Source organism: Eleutherodactylus coqui, chromosome 4 (assembly GCF_035609145.1).
Source record: "Eleutherodactylus coqui strain aEleCoq1 chromosome 4, aEleCoq1.hap1, whole genome shotgun sequence".
Lineage (NCBI taxonomy): Eukaryota > Metazoa > Chordata > Amphibia > Anura > Eleutherodactylidae > Eleutherodactylus > Eleutherodactylus coqui.
The window spans coordinates 64,687,380-64,708,251 of record NC_089840.1 but is presented as its reverse complement, the minus strand read 5'-3'; the positions used below and the strand labels follow the sequence as shown (position 1 = coordinate 64,708,251).

Sequence of the window (20,872 nt, the reverse complement as noted above, 5' to 3'; positions counted from 1 at the left end):
CTGACCGCACATCAGTTGCACACCGTCAACTCGCTCTAGGGAAAAATAAAATTGCTTATTGGAAGTTGACAGTCAGAAATGGCGCACCATGGAGAATAACTAGCATAAAATAGAATGCAAGATGTAAAACGTAACATACAGCCTTTATATGTTCCCCTTCTACAGATTTTACACCCTATAACCCTCGTTTGGATGTGACATCATGTGATCTTTGGAGAAGTTTATGTAATTACATATATACCTGGACAGTATGATACATAATCTACACCAAGAGCACAGAATGTAGCTGGATTATATTCTGTGTACTGATGACTATTACAGAAATAATTTCTATTAATCCTACATTCTAAGCCCTTTCTATATTGGATGATAAATTCGGACTTACATAGTCTGGTAAAAATAGTGGAAGGTCCATGTCCAAGTTATGGGCAGGTCCACAAGGAAACTCAAACGGTTGTCTGCCTCCAATAGAATAAATGCCTAGAAATAGGAGAAGTGACATTATGTGGAGGAAACTTCAAGAAAGTAGAAGGAACGAGAAATATACAGGAGTCAATGAAGGAGCATACCTGCAGTCCAACTCCAGCTGAAAATCTCAAATCAGTGTCCAGGTGGGTGGTTGCTTATATAACCTTCCTTAACAAGGTTACAACAATGTTCTGTATCATCCTCATCACATAAGACTCCATTCAAAGTGGTGCCGTCCCAATAATTCATTATCATTGAAATAAACTCTAAATCCTTATGGAAACTGCATGCCCAAACAGCCCAGGAATATAATGAGATGTCTCATGCCATGGTGTCTAGATGTCTGCTGCAATCTGAGCTCTACCTGGTCTATACCTAAATTCCCTGTGCTACTTGAGCCAGTCTGTGATAAGAGGACAAATAAAGGGCTTGGAAGACAATGGTAATTAGGTTATCATGATTAGACAATAGACAATGGTTGATACATGTTTGAATTAAATGTGTTATCAGAAAGTGGCCTGTTGTATAATTCAAGTGTTATGTTAAAAAATCCCCCCAAATCCTTAAAGGGGTTGTCCCGCGAAAGCAAGTGGGGGTATACACTTCTGTATGGCCATATTAATGCACTTTGTAATGTACATTGTGCATTAATTATGAGCCATACAGAAGTTATTCACTTACCTGTTCCGTTGCTAGCGTCCTCGTCGCCATGGTGCCGTCTAATTTCAGCGTCTAATCGCCCGATTAGACGCGCTTGCGCAGTCCGGTCTTCTCCCTTCCGAATGGGGCCGCTCGTGCCGGAGAGCTGCTCCTTGTAGCTCCGCCCTGTCACGTGTGCCGATTCCAGCCAATCAGGAGGCTGGAATCGGCAATGGAGCGCACAGAGCCCACGGTGCACCATGGGAGAAGACCCGCGGTGCATCGTGGGTGAAGATCCCGGCGGCCATCTTACTAAGGTAAGTAAGAAGTCGCGGGAGCGCGGGGATTCGGGTAAGTACTGGACGGTTTTTTTTTTACCCCTGCATCGGGTTTGTCTCGCGCCGAACGAGGGGGCTATTGAAAAAAAAAAAAAAAAACGTTTCGGCGCGGGACAACCCCTTTAAAAATATATATTTAACAAATATTGTCTCATGAGCTGTATTTTTAAAATATCCTAAAATTCTACATTTTTACACTGACCACTAGGTCTAAGGACGCTTTTACATGGACGATTATCATTTATTTAAAAAAAAAAGAAAAATAAAAAAAAAAAAATCGCTGGATCACTCATTCTCATTTGGGTGGGGGAAGATCCGCAATCACCACCCGCACAGAGGATATGCGGCAAAATGCAGGCGTTGAAAGGCATTAACATTTGTTTTTTTTCTTCACACTTGTGGATATGAATTCTGTATTTCGCAAGCGGAAGAAAAATTGCAGCGTGCTTTATTTTGCTGCGGACTCCATGCGGAAAGCCTCTATCGATGTCAATGGAGGCGTCCAACCCACGGCCTATATGCAATTAATAGAGATGAGCGAACCTACTCGGTTCGGGTGTTTTTGCACTCCAGCACCGCTTTTTCCGAGTTACTGACTACTTGGACGAAAAGATTCAGGGGGCGGCGTGGAGGAGCGGCGGGTAGCAATGGGGAACAGGGGGGAGCTCTGGAGCTCTCTCTCCCCCCCACTTCCCTCTGCAACTCCCCGCTCACCCCCGGCGCCCCCCGGATCTTTTTCGTCCGAGTAGTCAGTTACTCGGAAAAAGCGGTGCTGGAGTGCAAAAACACCCGAACCGAGTGCACTCGCTCATCTCTAGCAATTAACATTGCGTATGGGCGGTGGGTACCCGCGTCATCGCTTAGCAACGGCGTAGGTAATACAGACAATGAAAATAAAACAAAACTGTATTGTGAATGGCCACCGGTCATCCGCAATACAGAGAAATCAGGTACGCAGGGTGACTGCCCAAACTGTGTCATGTCCCATTTAGATGGGATGACAGTCGTCTAAGTGACTGCACGAGCGCTGACATCACCGCTAGGTTGTTATCACTCGTGCAGAGCGTTTACACAGGCAGATCACCGCTGGCTTACCGCTCAGCGAGAAGTCAGTGATCCAGCAATGACTTCCATGCTGGTTGAAAGTGAGCGACCAGCGAACTGTAAACGAATAATGCACAATGGCTATGGATTTAGATGCGACGATTATCACGTAAATCTGTTAATTTGAACGGGTTTTGTGCAATACTCGTCCCGTGTAAATGGCCATTAATCGTTTGCTTGCTTGCTCAGGCGAGGGATTTCTCACTCCATGTAAAAGTACCTTAATAATAGGTTGATACCTCCAGTTCTGGGATAAAAACTTGAACAAACTTTGCAGCAGTCTCTCATTATCAAGACAAGCAGGGATACAGTGAAAGGCAAACACTTAGGGTGCATTTACACACAAAGATGATCGCTCAAAAGATGGATTTTGAATAGAGATGAGCGAGCATTATCCTTAGCGATTACCTGCCCGCTCGGAAGAAAAGATTCAGGTTCTGGCGCGGGTGAGCGGTGAGTTGCGGGAGTGAGCAGGGGGGAGCGGGGTGGAGAGAGAGATCTCCTCTCCGTTCCCCCCAGCCGCTCCCCTCTGGCACCCGAATCTTTTCTTCCGAGTGGGCAGGTACTCACTAAGGATAATGCTCACTCGAGTAATTGTCCTTAGCGAGTATGCTCACTTATCTCTAATTTTGAACAATCATTTCGCATAAACTATTACTTGGTAATAATGCCAATCAGTACCAATTAGGAAAGTGTGAGCCGCCGGGAGCTGTATTCAGCGAACAAACCCTCCACTGTTCCCTGAATACATTCCCTTTGTTCTGCCTTGGGGCTGACAGCTGAGACAATATAATCAGCGCTCCCCAGGCAGAACACAGCCTGCGGTCCTTTTTATCAGCTGTTCCGCCAGGCGATGGATTTCATGCCAAACTGAAATTCATCATTCGGCAAAAAAGTGAAAGATTGACACAGTTACACGCAACGATTATCGTTCAAAAGATGGGTTTTCAGCTAATTTTGAGCCATAATCGTTGCATCTAAATGGGCCTTTATACATTAATAATACAGAATCCACCAATTATCACCATAGGTGATCAGCTGTGATTATACACCACCTCCCTGCACATTCACCTCTTCACAGGTCAGGCAACATGTCCCGGAAGTCTCCCATTAAATTAAATAAACCCCGTTGTCCTTTAAGTGAATGGCCCAGGAGGCTGTTATAAAGTATATCTCATGTAGCTCCTGCAAGATGACAGCCCCCATGGTCAGGGACAGACAATAGACAAAGACTACAATCAGAAAATGAAAACACATTAGAAAATGTGTCACTGTCGGGTTTTATTTGTAAACGATGTAGGTGATACATTCCTTCTAGTAATAATGGGATTGAGTTGATGTTTAAACGCCCATAAACTCCTGCTTCATATTTGAGAGTAATTAGCTATTAATTGAATGGATGAAAGCATACATAAAATCACACGAACGGGAGAAAGCCATGACCAAGTCGCAGCTAAATCGCAGCTAAATCTCCCATCTGCATGGCCGGGTTGCGACATATAAGCCACAGCCCGGAATTCCGTGGGCCGGGGGGAGCAGAGACTTTAGCGCTGCAATAGATACACCCATAGAAGCCTAAGGGAGCTGCCAGCAAGGGGTGGGACTTTAGCAACGCGAGCCGCTGCTAAACTCCCTCCCCCTTCCCTATTCTGATGCTCTCATAGGAGTCTATGGGAACAGCCGAGGACAAGTACTATCTTTTCCAACTCTACGTAAAGGCGCACCAGCTGGCAATCACTTTGCAGCACCGCGGACGGACGCACACACTGACAGCAGTGTGTGCATCCAGAATCTTTCTCCACTCCTCCCCTGACCTCTTAGTTCTGCAGGGAAGGAGGCGCTGCTGCAGGCGCGCACACACTTTCACCTGCAGCAGCGGTGAGAAAAGCAGCAGTGGCCCTCTGAAGACCAGGAGGTGGTAAGCAAATGGGTTTCAGGGGGAATTCTATTAGTTCCTGAGTTACCGTGTGTGTACTATTACTTATGGGGGTTGTCACTTACTACTGGCACTATTATTTCTAGGGATTATATAGGGGACACTATAACTACTGGGACCACCCTGCACATGACAGTATATCACACGCTGACTTACGGTATGTTTACACGTGGCAGAAATGTTGCGGTACGTCCAGAGCAGACATTTCCACAGAATTTCTGCATCCAAAAAAACAGTCAATATCTGTACCATTGGTGCGCATTTTGACAGCTGATTTCATGCAACACGGCACTCTCCCTCATCTCCTCCGTAGACTTCCTGCTGTCAGCGTTACTCGGCTTCCAGTTCCCAGGAGTCTGGTCGGACGAGACCACAACAGGCCGCTGGGAATTTAGAAGCCGGGGAGCTCTGACAGTGAGAAACCTATGGAGGAGCACTGCCTAGTATGAAACTAGCTGCGGGTACGTGGACAATTTTCAGTCAAAAGCCACACCAATGGTACAGATTTTTGACTTTTTTTTTGGATGCAGAAATGCTGAGGAATTTGCTCCCCGCCTTTTCAAAACAGCCTGTACATTTTATAACGATGGAGGTAAAAAAATCATACATCGTGATAAGCCCCGCCCCTGACCACTCCCCCATTTCCCACTTTAACTCTGGGAAAATCTGGTCACCATTAAATGATAAAAATGTCAACATAAGAAAGAAGTCTTTTTTTCCCCCCCCAAAACAGTGTTCGCCAAGTGGAATACCAAAATGTGTACTATGTACAGAATGTATTAACCCCTTAATGACACGGCGCTTTTTCTCTTTCCATTTTCGTTTTTTCCTCCCCCCTTTAAAAATAAAAAAACATAACTCCTTTTATTTATCCATCGACGTCGCTGTATGAGGGCTTGTTTTTTGTGGGACGAGTTGTATTTTTCAATGGTGCCATTTAAAGTACCATATAATGTACTGAAAAACTTTTAAAAATTTCTAAGTGTAGTAAAATGAAAAAAAAAGTTTCGCCATCTTTTAGTGCGTCTTGTTTCTACGGCGCGCAAACGGCAAAAAGAGACATACTTTATTCTATAGGTTGGTACGATTACTACGATACCAAAGATGTAGTTTTTTTTTTTTTTTACTATACGACTCTTTTTTTTCAAAGACGTCATTTTTTTCAATTATTTTCTGCAGTCATTTTGTGCGCGCAATAACTTTATTTTTCCGTCGACGTAGTTCAGCAAGGGCTCATTTTTTGCGGGAGGTCCTGTAGTTCCTGGTAGTACCAATTTGGAATACATAAGACTTTTTGATCGCTTTTTAATTGCATTTTTTTATGGAAGACAGGATAACTAAAAAAAAAGAGCATTTCTGGCGTTCCTTTTTTTCGGACGACGTCAACCGTGCAGAAAAAATAATGCGCTACTTTGATAGTTCTGACTTTTACGGACGCGGCGATATCAAATACATTAATTAGATTTTTTAATAATAGATATGGCAAAGGGGGTGATTTAAACTTTTACAACTTTTTTTTTCTTCAATTAAAAAAAACTTTGATTTTTTTTACATTACTTTGAAGTCCCCCTGGGGGACTTTAACATGCGATGCTTTGATCGCTCCTGCAGTATGACGTAATGCTATAGCATTACGTCATACTGCTTTTTGACAGGCAGTCTATCAAGCCACCCCACGGGGATGGCTTGATAGGCAGTCTGTTAAGGCAGCTCTGGGGCCTTTCATTAGGCCCCCGGCTGCCATGACACCTGCACGGCTCCCCCGATCTCACCGCGGGGGGGGGGGGCCGTGCGGGACCCCCAAACATTGTTCGGGGGATTTAAATGCCGCTGTCAAAATTGACAGCGGCATTTAAATGGTTAATAGCCGCGCACGGCTATTGCCCGCGGGTGTCAGCTGTTATAAACAGCTAACGCCCGCACTGTATGAAGAGAGGTTGCCATGCAACCTCTCTTCATAGATACGTCATTGGTCATGAAGGGGTTAATATTGCTGGTCAGGATGTCACATTCCATCCTGAGGAGGAAGTGCTGTAGCAGTGCAGCTCTCCCATTGCATTCAATGGTAGTGAAGCCTGCACAAGCACTTCCTCCTGGCTGCTGATTACACCTTGCCTGCTGCACTAGACAGCAGGCCAGACGATCAGCTGATGGACTTTAAAGCATCAACTACTGGTGACCTTTCCAGAGTATGGGTAGTGTTTTTGAGGAAAAAAAAAAAAGGCAGGCAATCCCTTTAAAAAAAATTTTCAAAAAAAAGTCCACGTTAACAAAAACATTTTTCCATCCCTGCCCCCTCACCCGATTGTCTGTCACACTCTATAGGTCTCCTCTGTGTATTGCAGCCACCCCCATGCTGTTCAACCCCCTCAGATGCTTATCAACCATCCAAGTAGTTCTCAGCTGGTCAGGATTTAAAAAAGAAAAAAAACAAAAAAAAAAAACACATGAAGAGGCCAGGGGTTTCAGCAAGAAGGAAATAAGTAACCAAGGTAACACTAGTTCACTTATAATTGGGGGGGGGGGGGGGCGCGAGGCGGGGCAGGGGGGGGGGGGAGATAAGCTATGTAATTAATGGAAAAAGAAATCACCGGAGTGGCCCTTTAATGTGCACTATGATAGAAAGGTGTCAGAACACACTTGGCATTAGAGCTTGCCGTGCTCATGATGACCCTTGTGCACCACTTATAATGGGCATTGGGGCATCAGAACTGAGAAAGGTAGCCTAGTTTGATGAATCACATCATGGACAGCTGGATGCACATGGCTTACCTAGGGAAAGAGTTGGCCCAGGATGCACTAGTGGAAGAGACAAGCTGGTGCGGGCAGTGTGAGGCTCTGGGCAATGTTCTATTGGGTAACCTTGGGTTCTGGCATTCATGTGGCTGTTATTTTGATATGTACCCCCTACCTAAACATTGTTACAGATGAAGTGTCAACCCCCCTCATGATATTCCCTAGTGGCAGAGGAGGATGTGACCTGCCCCACTGTGAAAATGGTTTGTAAATTGGTCAGAAATAGTTTAAGAATCATGAGAAAGTTCAAAAGTGACAATTGGCTTCCAAATTCCTTTGTTCTCAATCCAATCAAGTACCTGTAGGAGGTGTTAGAATAAACAAGCCCAATCCATGGGGGTGCCAACTCACAGGGTTTAAGGACAGGCTCACATGGCCTAAGCGTAATCTGCTGTGGGAGTCCTGCAGTGGATTCCAGCTGTGAGCCCGTCTGTGACCCTACGTACAGCCACGTAATGCATTGCACACTCACGTAGGCAGTCATGCGCAGTACACTCTTTTGGCTTACATTTCCCGCACCATCGCTTAGCGATGATGCGGATCCCTGTAGTTCATATGCAATATAATTTCGTATGGGCTGCAGGTATAGCCGCAACCCTAGAGAACAATTGGCTCTACGTCACATATATCCCTGGTAAAAGAGAACATGCTGCGTTCTATTTAACCAAAAGCGGATCACGCAATTCTGACCCGCTAATGTGAGCGGCAATGCATAATACAATGCATTTGATTGATCCACGTATTACCGCGGATCAAAACACTCGCGGAATCCCCAATCCTTATTTGGTCTTAAACTGACCCAAGTCTGAAATCGGCATACCTCTTTATGCCACAAACCTCTAACTGGTGCCGGTCCAACCTTTGGATCTGTAGGTAATTTTGAGTTAGTAATTTCACTGCCCTGGCCACCCTCAATGCGGTTGATTGAAACAGCCCAGCCCTGCTGAGCTTTGCCATTTATGTAACATCCATAGAAGTCAGTGGGAGCTGTGTAAAAAAAACGAAAAAAAAAACAAACCTTGTACCTAGAGATGAGTGAGCGTACTCGGAAAAGCACTACTCGCTCGAGTAATTTGCTTTATCCGAGTATCGCTGTGCTCAGGGCTTAAGATTCGGGTGCCGGCACGGAGTGGGGAGCTGCAGGGGAGAGCGGGGAGGAACGGAGGGGAGATCTTTCTCTCCCTCTCTCCCGCCCGCTCTCCCCTGCGACTCACCTGTCAGCCGCAGCGGCACCCGAATCTTCAGGGACGAGCACAGCGATACTCGGATAAAGCAAATTACTCGAGCGAGTAGTGCTTTTCCGAGTACGCTCGCTCATCTCTACTTGTACCACATCAGGTTCTGAGTCGAATGGACCCCAAGTGTAAAATGTGAAAACACCTTTTGAAAAGCAGGTCAAACGTCACATCCATCACTTCAGAGTCATGCAGATTTAGCAGCAGATTTAATGGAATGTCTATGATACAATGAAAGAAGTTCACATACATCAGATTTAATGGATATAGTCACATCTTATTGCAGAAATGTGTCAGCTTAGTGCACTGGGACAGGAAGTGCTCGAGTCATCCTGCAGGACGTTATCCCAGCGGCGTACATACTCATGCAGGATATGAGCAGACGGTATTCGCGTGCACAGAGGACAATTCCTGGTATTGCTACATCTAGAACTCTTATTTGTTTACAAAAACTGACTTCAGAGTTATTAACTTAAGACAAAAGAGTAGAAACAAACCTTATTAAAAAAGAAAAAAAATTATAAAAAAACCATAAACTGATCACTTTAGGACATTAGAGTGGAGTCTGACAGTTGGCACAGCATTAATATATAATTTGTGGTCATAACCGCTTTGCTAGTGAATGATGAATTTAGTTCGGCTCCATCTGCAAGTTGATCAACAAGAAGAGTGTCTTAGTGGCAAAAAGTTTCATGCATGAGGCTGGTCTGTAACTCCTTAGCAAGTGAGCAAATACATCGCCATCAGTGCTGTGAAGTGGGGTGGTGATAAGTTTATGGAGGGTGGGGGGTTAAGACCATTTGTTGCTTCACATAGCAGTCCAGGAACTTGTTTTACTTTTACCTACAATGCCCTGCAACCACCAAGTGTCATGGCCCATTTACACGAGACGGGGGCGCGGAAATCTGAACGAATAGTCCCGTGTGAAAGGGCCATTAGGATGTTACTGGGGCGCAAGATATACGACCACAGGACTCAACTAAAGCCAACAATCAAGTACCATATTTTAGGATTTAGACTATAAACTCAACTGAAAGGTCAAGTTTTGCTTGGCTTCCTAAATTGGCCTTCTGGCCCGTATAGGGTTAAATCATTACATACAAAAATTATACCGTGTGTTATACATCAGCGTAGGCCGACCACATGGTCACGTTTATTAGTTAAAAAGTCTAAAAATTTGTCAGGTTTGTAAGGTCTTCAAGTGCTTGTCCATGGTGAGGCCAGAACCATCACAAGTGACACTTGGTGTCACACAGTCCGTTTTATCATCGGCTCCTTCACAGCGGATTCATCGCCCTCAGTTGTGCAGCTGCGTAGCATTAAGGCAGTCAGGAAATTTCTGCAAACTGGCTGTAGAGAGGTTTCTGGCTGCAAATTTCAACCAACCTGTCAATAAATAGGAAAAAAATAATGGTTACTGACCAATACTGGAAACAGGAGAACATGTCTATGTACACCGGGCTGGACAACCATAGCTTTAAGTGTCAGCTATATAATAGCACTAGAGAGGACAAGAATTGGTATAGACCTCAATAGAAGACAACCCAAAGAGGGGAGGAACACATTAAAAATATCTAGATCACATGAACAGACCAGAAACGGGAATTAGATTGTGAACATTTTTTAGACTTTTCCCATCGATGTCAGAATGAAGATTCACCGATGGTTGGTCTGGGGAAGCGTATAAATGGTAATATCAAAATTTAGTAGTTATGGGCGATTCAAGAAGAATGGTGCAAAGGTAAAGCAGATTCCGGCATAAATTACATACACCCGCAAAATGACATGAAGAGATAGAACCATCCTTAAAGTCTTACCGCTCCTTACAGATGGTCGATGTGGGCAGTGTTGGGGATACCGGACGACATGAACCGTCACATCACCGCGCAGTGGAATCGATAACAGGATATGCCAGGATGTGTCCGGGCAGAACTGGACTACAGACTTGTCAATTAGTGTATGAATAAACCAGCTTTACCATCACACCATTCTTTTGGAATCATCCCATCTAGCAGAATTCTTCCATCTATAGGGAAGGGGGGCGTTCTTAAACAAAAAGGACGCCTGCAGTTTCCTGATGGATTGTCACTTTGAAGGTTATGCACTTCCCTACCAGATAAATGTACTTCTGGAGGACATTTAGTAAATACCAGTGGAAATAATGTAGTCCATGTGTCCAGCTAAGGCATCAGGCATGTACTACAAATATGTATTTACCCTGTCACACAATATTGGAGGGGCGTGTAGGATGGATTAGATTGTGGTCTGCAGATCAAGCAACTGAGAAGTAATGAAACGACTTGGATTGTGGTGATCTGCTAGATGCCCCATCCTGGTACTGATCCTAGAGTTCTCTCTCTTTTACAAGGGATGATGATCATTCAGGCTCCCTTGGGAATCTGAATGATAATCGTCCCGACGTGCCATTGTGTCAACAGCAGTCGTTTGATTCTGGACAACTGTCTGCTTACAGTGAATAGAGGCGGGCCTTACAAAAGCAGCCATTTAAAAAAAAAAAAAAAAAAGCCTTAATCCGGTGCAAATAATGCAGTATAGGAACAGGACATCTCTTTAAACGGGTTTTCCTGGGATTAATATCTTTCCGATAACATTTCAGTAAAAGGATTCTCTCATCATAGAGAAACCCAGCAGGAATCCTCCATTTCTAAATTTTCCCCGCAGTCAGGCCGCCTGCACACAGGCGGAAATCCCGCGGAGGTATTTCCCGCGGTATTTCCGCCACTGAAAGCCTGCATAGGAGTGCATTACACTATGCACTCCTATGCAGACGGCCGCGGTTTGGCCGCGCGAAATCTCGCGCGGCAAACAAACCGCGGCATGTCCTATTTCTGTGCGGGGCTCACAGAGCCTCGCACAGACACGTTACTCAACCGGCCGCCGGCTCCGGTCTGCGCATGCGCCGGCTGCCCGGCAGCCGGCACATGAAAGAGTCGGGGCCGCCAGGCGCGGGCGAGTACGCGCTCGTCCCAGCAGGCTCTCGGGTCGGGTCCCGCGCCAAGAATTCTCTCCGCTGGATCCAACCTGCTCGTCTGCAGGCGGCCTCAGACAGATTTCCCCATACCAAAACTAGAGTGCAAATATTCAGACCGATCTTATTGCACGAACAGTCACCCTGGAGACTTCACCGCAGAATTTTCCACCTCTTAAAAAAAAAAAAAAAACCAAAAAAAAAAAAAATAAACCACAAACTGCGGGTGTTGGTGCAGATACACACGCAGAGTTTGCCCTGTGAATAGGCAAAATTCATGTGCAGATCTGACCCAGAAACAAGTGTTCTTGCAGACTTTGCCCACTGACAGGGAAAATTCCATGTGCAGATCTCTGCCAAAAACAGTGCAAGACAGACAGACATTGATGCTTTTTTTGGGGTGGAATTTACATGAAAATTCCACCATGTGACCACTCTTAAAAGTATGGGAGAAAGAAGTCTTATATACGCCAATATACTTTATTTAAATATTAACAGAGCAATGCGCTTCGGCGATAACATGTCGCCTTTCTCAAGCTCATCAAAAGCTCATCTTAACGCCGAAACGCGTTGCTGTTATTAATATTTAAATAAAGTATATTGGAGTATATAAGTCTTCTTTCTCCCCATGAGCACAAATATTCTTTTTTTCCTTGTGGTTTACCATATTTTGTCTCAAGCACCCACTATTGGTGTTGCTTGTTATATGTCTGCGGCTCAGTGTCCATCCATGGATTCGGGAGTAAAAGAATTTATTTCAAGCCTTCCCGGACTGCGGGTGTCAGCGAGGTATGTCTAGCCAGATTTACCTTGCTCTGTACCAGGTGAGTGATTGATTGTTTGTTAACTAAACTCATCCTGCTGATTTACTTGGCGCATTCCTAATCTACTAACTCCTAAAAGTGTGTCGCATGTATCAGGAAGTGTCTTTAAGTGTCTTCCACCCATGGAGCCACCACCTACTAGGCGAATGCCCTTTCCATAACACCCAAATGTTGATGCAACAAGCAGCTGATTTGTGTTGGCTTCTTCAGATGGGAATACCACTTTTTTTTTAAAAGATTAAAGAAAAAAAAAAAATTTTTACCCAATGATTCCGGCTGGGATCAGCAAGACAACCGCGCCAAACAAGAAGGCGAATCCTTTCATGAAGTAGAGCGTAGCTGGATACAGAGAATTGAAGATACTGGTGGCCAAGATGAAGGAGACCCCCTCCACACAAGCAACAACGGAGAATAATGCCCCTGCGGATGAGAACAATGGAGACACAGTGAGCATAGGAACCCGGTTCATTACAATCAGTGCTGCAAACTATTCAAAATCTGAGGTCATTTTCTAGATGGTCTGAACAATCTATTAAGACTATTAAATGAATCGTCGTTTGCTGGAATAGTCAGATGGCATGATGATCGGCAATCAGCCAAGCCAACAGCGATTGATCTTTTATGTGGGCAGAAAAAGGCTTGCTGACTCCCACTCATCTATTTCAGAGAAGGATGCCCCAGACACTAAGTCCTAGGTGCCTGCCACAAAGGGGTGTCATTGAGTTATGAGGTATTGGGATTGCCCATTTGTAAGACACCCCAAGATGTTTGCCTGAAGAGGATAGCTGGACACGGTCAAAAACTATTTCTGAGGAGTTCCCCCTCTCTAGCTCAAGAGGAGATCGCCTTGAAATGGATGTAAATTAAAGGGGTTGTCCCGCGAAAGCAAGTGGGGGTATACACTTCTGTATGGCCATATTAATGCACTTTGTAAAATACATCGTGCATTAAATATGAGCCATACAGAAGTTATTCACTTACCTGCTCCGTTGCTGGCGTCCCCATCGCCATGGATCCGTCTAATTCTGATGTCTTCTTGCTTTTTTAGACGCGCTTGCGCTGTGCGGTCTTCTTCCTGGTAAATGGGGCCGCTCGTGCCGGAGAGCTGGTCCTCGTAGCTCCGCCCCATCACGTGTGCCGATTCCAGCCAATCAGGAGGCCGGAATCGGCAATGGACCGCACAGAGCCCACGGTGCACCATGGGAGAAGACCCGCGGTGCATCGTGGGTGAAGATCCCGGCGGCCATCATGGTGAAGGAAGACGGAAGACATCGCAGAGCGGGGATTCGGGTAAGTAATAAAAATTTTTTTTTTTTAAACACATCCTTTGGGGTTGTCCTGCGCCTAATTGGGAGGAGGGGGGGGGCTTAAGGAAAAATTAAAAAAAAAACCCGTTTCGGTGCGAGACAACCCCTTTAATGTCTCTTACACGGGACAACAGTCATCTAAATGACTGCACAACTGCTGACGTCACCGATAAGGTAGTTAGCGCTCATGGAGAGCGTTTAGACAGAATTCACCGCTGGATTGTGGGCTTCTCACTCAGCGCTTCACCCTCTATGTGAAGTGGGGAGCGTTTACAAGCAGCCAGAAGCCCGCAATCCAACAATGGTTTTAATGCTGACTGAAAGTTAGCGATAACGAGAAGTGGACGAATAGTAACAATTTTTGGCATTCATACGGGACAATTATCGCTCAAACCAATTTTGAGCGATAATTGTCCAGTGTAAATGGCCTATAGTGCATGTTCTAACGCCCAATGAGGAGGAGGAGGGGGGGGGGGGGGGGGAAACAACACAGGAAATGTCCTGGGAAGTTTAAGAAGATGTGGGGCAGCCGATGCAATTTCCACCTCATCGCAGGAACTTGTGTCATACCCCAGCGCTGTCGCGTCACGCGGACCGGCTGACACTCTCGCGGCGGATCCAGACAGGCGAATATAGGGTCTCTGGGGGTGTCAGGTCTGATTCTGCTGCAAGATTTCGCAGGTGGAATGTAACCCAGCCGTGGGCATGAGCCCTTACACAGCAATGAGTATCGCTGGATCGCTCACAGCACAGCCAGCAGGGAGATGGGGCAGACGGTGAGCATTCATTCTCTGGCAGCCTCCATTCACTGTAAGCAACGTTCATTCAGTACTGAACAGCTTGTCGTTCGGTTTTCGAGGATGCTGAAACTGAATGACTGGGCGGCTCTCATTCAGTCTCTGCATGCATTTACACGGGACAACTATCGTTCAAAACCCCGCGGGCCTTTAGTGTGTTCACAAATCGTTACCACTGGTGCGGATCCCCAGCAAACTGCAATTGAAAGGGTGAAGTCTGCTGGGAAGTCCATGTCTAAAATTTGTTGAAAATCAGCACCAAAATAAGTTACTGTGCGAGCGCACAATAAGACGAATGTGCTTACTCATTAGCGGCACATCCTGCTGTCTAAACCGCGTCCAATAAACGCATTCTGCATAGAGACGAGTGATTGTAGCAAAACTGTCATTGTCAAACTGCTCATTTTCACTGAAAATTATCTTCCCGGGTAACCCCCCCCCCCTTTGAGACTCCTACCGATCCTGAGATTGAAGGGGCCACAGTGCAGCACAGCTACATTAAAGGGAACGTGTCACCTACCCCTATAAGCCAAGTTTTTGGGCTGAAAGTAGGTGACCCGTGGAGTCTGGGGACGCAAGTATTATCTTACCTCCCCCTGTCAATCCCCTGGTCTCAGCGCTGAAAGTCGCCGCTCAAAGCATTGAGCGGCATGCCAAGTAGTCCACCAGTTCCAATTTTACAATGGGCGACTACTTCGCACCACTCAATGCACTGCTTTCAGCGCTCACACTGGGAAACCGATGGGGGAGGCAAGTAGAACATCCCCGGATTCAGCGGTCACCCACTGTCAGCCCATGGGCTTAGCTTATAGGACTAAAAGTAGGAATCTCTTTAAGAAGCGAATGGGGCCGGCAGTACTTCCCTATACAGCCGGGAGCGACACTGAGGAAGTAAAGACTACAGAAGTGCCAAATCAGTCCTTACAATATTTTATCCCTGCCATCCTCTCCAATCCAGGAGCATCTGACAGGGAATCCCACAGCTTGATGAGGCCGTATATGAAGCACGAAGGGTTGTTGTACTTGGGTTTTCCAGAAGTAACAGCTATGATGACAGAGGTTAACGGGAATGAGGAACCTTTGTCCTCTTATACACTTCAGATAAGTGATCCCTTTAACTAGTTCAATAATAAAATATTGCATATGCCTCACAGTTCGAGGGCCCCGCTCATTCTGGTACGGGGTGTTGGATATTTGTGAATTGGATGCAATCGACTGAAATTGGGGCAGCTTAATCCCCGTTTCTCTCAATAGGAGACAGAAAGCTATGATTTTTAACAAGTCTGACTAATAGTCACCCCCCCCCCCCCTTGATAAGCAGCGCCTGACTTGACCGTTACCCGTTTCTCTCCATGTGCTCATCCAGAAGTGCCCTTTATTGCTAATGACTTAGATGCCCCTCACATAAGACAGCTCGGGGACAGGTGCATCCTCACCTTGCTCTCCCTCTTCCACCAGTTTAGACAGCTTGGATCTAATAACTGGAGTGGTTGCCATGGAGAAGAACCTCAGCCCGTAACCTGCAAGAAAAGTAACGAAGACATGAAGATGTGATCATAAACAACTTATTTCATACCATTTACCATGTAAGTCATAGCTCTCCTAACAAGGCCGTTTTAATCAATGCTTGTACAGTATTCCCCATGAAGTTGTGCTGGAGGAGCTTTCCTAGAGTTCTGCATTTGGTGTTCCTCTGTTATTACTCCGGGAAGTGTATGAGGAAACTGACAACTGGGCGTTACACTTGTCCCTACACACCGGCATTCTCCAATCAGTGTTCATAGTATCAGACTAAGGACACACCATATTGACAAATTTGTCAGTTTATTCAAACCTTGCCAGGAGGGATAACAGAGGGGTACAGAATTCTAAGAAGAGAGACTCCAGCGCGGTTATTGTATAAGGCGACACAAGGATTTATAGACCGGAAGGATCAGGAGAGCCGACAGCTCCTTCAACATTTCTAAGAGAAATCAACTAAGTCTACATAAAAAGACACCAAAATGTCTTGTAGGTCTACGTCCACATAGACTTAGGACAGTTCAGTGCTATAGGATTACAGCTCTGAAGGACGAACATATTAGGTGCAACACACAGACTTCAGCTTTATACCCAAAATGCAGGGGGGAGCTGACAGCTCTCAGTGGTGAGCCTATCAAACAGAAACAGATAGGCTTACCGCGGAGAATCGTAGCATGCTGCGATTTAAGTCCAGCGAGTGGAGAATCCCTATGATTCTCCGCTTGTGGATACCGGCCCTGCACTTTCCATAGCAACACTACGGAAAGCTTCACACAGTGTGATCTGCCGGCGGATCATCGTCCGTGGACAGGCAGCCTAAAGGAGTTGGCTTTTTTTTTCTCTTTTTTTTCCCGGGACACATGGGGCTCTTGTATTTAAAATTGAAAGATTCATTTTGTAGGGTTTTAAAGGGAGGGAAAGAAAAAAAAAAGGGGGGCAAAAATAAGGTTAAAAAATAAAAAGTTTTAGGCCTCATGTCCACGGGGAAAATATGATTTAGGATCCGCAGCGGATTACCTGCACGCGGATCCGCACCCCATAGGGATGCATTGACCACCCGCGGGTAGATAAATACCCGCGGATGGTCAATAAAAGGGATTTAAAAAAAAAATGGAGCATGAAAAAATCTGGACCATGCTCCATTTTCGTGCGGGTCTCCCGCGGGGACGGCTCCCGCGGGCTTCTATTGGAGCCTATGGAAGCCGTCCGGATCCGTGGGAGACCTAAAATAGGAATTTAAAAGCATTTACTCACCCGCAGCGGGCCGGGAAGGTCTTCTCTTCCTCACGGCCGCATCTCCCTTGCTTCGGCTCGGCGGATGTGCCCGGCGCATGCGCGCGGCATGTCGACGACGTGCCGCCGGCGTGAGGAATTCATCCGCCGGCCGAAAAGAAGATCCGGCCGCGACGCAGAGAAGAAACGGAGCGGATGGGAGGTGAGTTTATTCTCATTTATTCTGATTTTCAGCCCTCATGTCCGCGGGGCAGGAGGGACCCGCTACGGATTCTACATGTAGAATCCGTAGCGGGCCCGATTTTCCCCGTGGACATGAGGCCTAACTGATTGTCATATGCCATGTTTTAAGGCAGCTTGTTCAAATAATATTTACCCCAAAAACGAATCTTCTAGTTATACCATGCGTAATATATTAGCATGTTGCATGGCGTTACAATAGTGTTTTAGTTTTAAATGCATCTCTCTCCTTCAGCTTTTCTATTCCCGAGGAGGAAGTACAACCCCCTTTTTTTTTTTAAATGGTGTGGGGGTGGGGTAACATTTTTTTAAACACTATTTGTTATGGGGGCTCAGGTAAGCAGGAAGAACAACAACTCACCCCAGTAGCAACCCCCCCTCCCCTATTGGTCTCTGGCTCGGCAGCATCCTTGCTCGCATTCCACTCACCCAGCCTGCAGCCGTGGTCTGGCAGCCACTGCCAAGTCTGTGACCTCGGACTTTCCCCCTCACCATCTGTGATGCATACAGGACTGTCCACACAGATCGGGGGAGGGAGAGGTCAGCGGTCAGCCTCTGCACTGCTGCTGCCGGACCAGAGCTTGCTTTGAACCAATCACAGCCATTCATTTAATGGCTGTGATTGGTTAATCAAGCGCCAGCTCGGATTGGCTTAGGCAGTGTTCCTTAACCAATCACAGCAATCTCTTGCTAGAGACAGGGTATTCAAGCCCCATTACCAGGAAGAGAATGTACCCAGCACTGAAGACTGCCGGAGCGCCGCAGCCCAGTGTGAGGGACAGACCCAGATGTCGCCTGCTAGGTGAGTATTAAGACACCCCCTAAAAATAAGACCTTTTGGGGGCAAATATTAATATAAAACAGTGTCTTATTTTAAGGGAAACATGGTATTTTAACTTACAGGAAGCACTTATGTAAAAAACATTTATATGTCAAAGGTGTCCATAGCCTTTAAGTAACATTTTGGCTGCCTGCTGCCACAGCTAGGGATACTTAGAACATAAACCAATAAATCTATATGCTGTATCGGGAGCGGAATAAGTCTGTCTGCAGCCCGCTTGTCCTAGTTCAATCAACAGAATGCCCTTTGTAACGCTTTTTGCTACACCTGCGCTGAACAGTCAAGGTGCTTGAAGATGCCAGCCACTTCCTTAAACAGGATCAGCGGGTTGTGGCAGAGTTTACTTACCAGAAGGGTAAGCAGCTCGGGGCTTTCATCCTAACACTATATGTCCACCGCAGACAGGCAGGAAAACCACATTCTGCACTCAGCAATACTCACTAAAGCCTTTGTCAGCACGTTATCAGGCTGTGTCTCTCCAGTCTATGGGGAAGTAGGATATGTAGAACTATGGCCGCCTGCAGACAGCCGGGTCGGATCCAACTATGAGAATACCCTCAGCGGGATGCGGACCCGTGCCCCTGCAGAGACCTGCGGCTCACCCGCTCCCGGCGTCTTCCGTCTCTGCTATGCGCCAGCTGCTGCCAAGCCTGCGCATGCGCAGAGTGGAGCCGGTCCGACTGACATTTCTGTTTAACCCAACAGTCACGTTAAAATTGGAAAAACTCACTTTTTATTGTGGTTTTATGAAAGGGTTGTCAGAGTTAAGGTGCATTTACACGGGACGAATGTTGGGACGCTCGCCTCGGTGTCTCTGCCCTCTTGTGCTCCTGCACGGGAACTAGCAGAGCAGGCTGGTTCACAGAGCGGCCAGCAGGGCAGTGCAGGAGACTTCTCTCGCTCTCCCGCCCCTCTCCACTGAGATACACAGTGGCCGTTTACTACTGAACAACCGCTATTTACACTGAACGGTTATTTTCATCACCGTAGCTATGCGAGGCTTTGTATTTTGCAGGTCAAGTTATAGTTTTTTTTTTTTTTAAGGAACTAATTTCAGGTACATGTAATGTATTGAATAACTTTGATCACCCTTTATTTTTTTTTGTTAGTGAGTGGAGGCAGGGGGAAAAAAACAAAAAAAAAAACAAAAACGAGAATCGTTCCAGCCCATTCACAGTAAGCAGGCAGTCGTTCATAAGTGAACAACCGCTGTTTACACAGGCAGATCCGTTTAGTTTTCTGCATGCATTAACTGAACGATGAATGAGAAGTGAACAGATTCTTGTTGGCCGTTCAGTCGGGGCACACATTTACATTGAACGATAATTGTTCAGATTCCAGCTGCGTAAGTCTATGTGATTTGTTGGCCTGTGTAAAAGAGCCCTTACCACTTCTCCAATGCAGATAAATGTACGTCTAGGCCTTTAGGGTGAGAAGACATTTCTTCATTACACAATAAATGGCATAACAGTAGGAAAAACTTGAGCAACCTGTGCCAAGCAGCTGCTGCCAAGCCAAATAAATCATAGGATGCATAAAAAGTGGGCTTGGACGGACAAACAGCGTCGTTTTGCCCTTCTACAAGTTACATTAGACCACCTTTGGAGTATTATGTATATTAGTGTGGGACATTGTGTATAAAGGCCCTTTTAAACAGAATGATCATCCTATTACAACAACAAAAAAAAAGTTTAAATGAGTGAAAAGTAATTGTTCATGTAAGCATGGCCAACGAACGTTATTTCGTTGGCTTACTGACTAGGTCATACAAGTATAAAAATAGTTCTCGCTGACTAATCGTGCGTTTAAACAGCGATCGTTCAGCCGTTCTTATTCACTCCTACAGCGAGCTGAACTAAAACATTAGTTTAAAAAGTTTTTTTGCTGATCAGCAAACAGTGATTCTAGTTAGATAATGGTTCAGTGTAGAAGCACAGAGACTGAGCAGATAAAGGAGGTGGACCACTTAAATTAAGGGCAAAACTAGAATACAATACGCAAAAAGATTAGCAAAATTAAGACTGTTTACTTTGGCAAATAACGAGCTTTGTGTGACCTAAATACTATGTAATAGAGCTTTAATACACAGTCCTGTGTACACAGGCCCGAGGGGGGGTTGTGCTGGTTTACTAAATGTCATTTTGGAAAGACACGATACAATAAATAAAGTAAGTTTTTTGGAGAAGACAATCGATCAAGGAAACAGCATATATTTAGACGTAACGATTACTGCGCATTTTTGTATATGGTAAATATTGCATCGCATCTCACGTCATGCGATGTTTACAATGGAGCCAGCAAGAACAATCAGTGAGGCTTTCCCCTTAAACAGAGGACATGCTGCAAATTTATTTCAGACCGTGGTGCAAGAAAAGGAAAAAAGAAAAGGATCATGACCCCATTCCAAAAAAAAAAAAAAAAAAATGGGGTTCATAGTTGTGCGTCTCACAACACACAAACCTTGTGCGGTAGCAGCCATAGTCAGTTTTAGGACAAAATCCTGGTCCAGGACCGGAAAGGGTGTTAACATTACCTGCAGTTCTCCTCTGCCATCCCTCCCAGTCGTTGGTTCCAGATCCTGGTTTTTGGTATTACAATAGGGCTG

The 20,872-nt window shown here is 45.7% G+C and overlaps 2 protein-coding genes across 2 annotated transcripts in view; one reads left to right on the top strand and one right to left on the bottom strand.

Moving 5' to 3' along the window:
- LRRC75A (leucine rich repeat containing 75A) overlaps nt 1–20,872 on the top strand; it is a 454,790-nt gene that overhangs the window by 340,591 nt on the left and 93,327 nt on the right. The window lies entirely within an intron of this gene.
- Nucleotides 8,708–20,872, bottom strand: part of SLC46A1 (solute carrier family 46 member 1) — a 28,196-nt gene continuing 16,031 nt past the window's right edge. The window contains exons 3-5 of the mRNA XM_066599603.1: nt 15,869–15,952; nt 12,592–12,748; nt 8,708–9,901 (exon numbers count right to left, since the gene is read on the bottom strand). Of these exons, the coding sequence (XP_066455700.1) occupies nt 9,844–9,901; nt 12,592–12,748; nt 15,869–15,952 (299 nt within the window). The 3' untranslated portion in view covers nt 8,708–9,843. The remainder of the gene's footprint in view (nt 9,902–12,591; nt 12,749–15,868; nt 15,953–20,872) is intronic.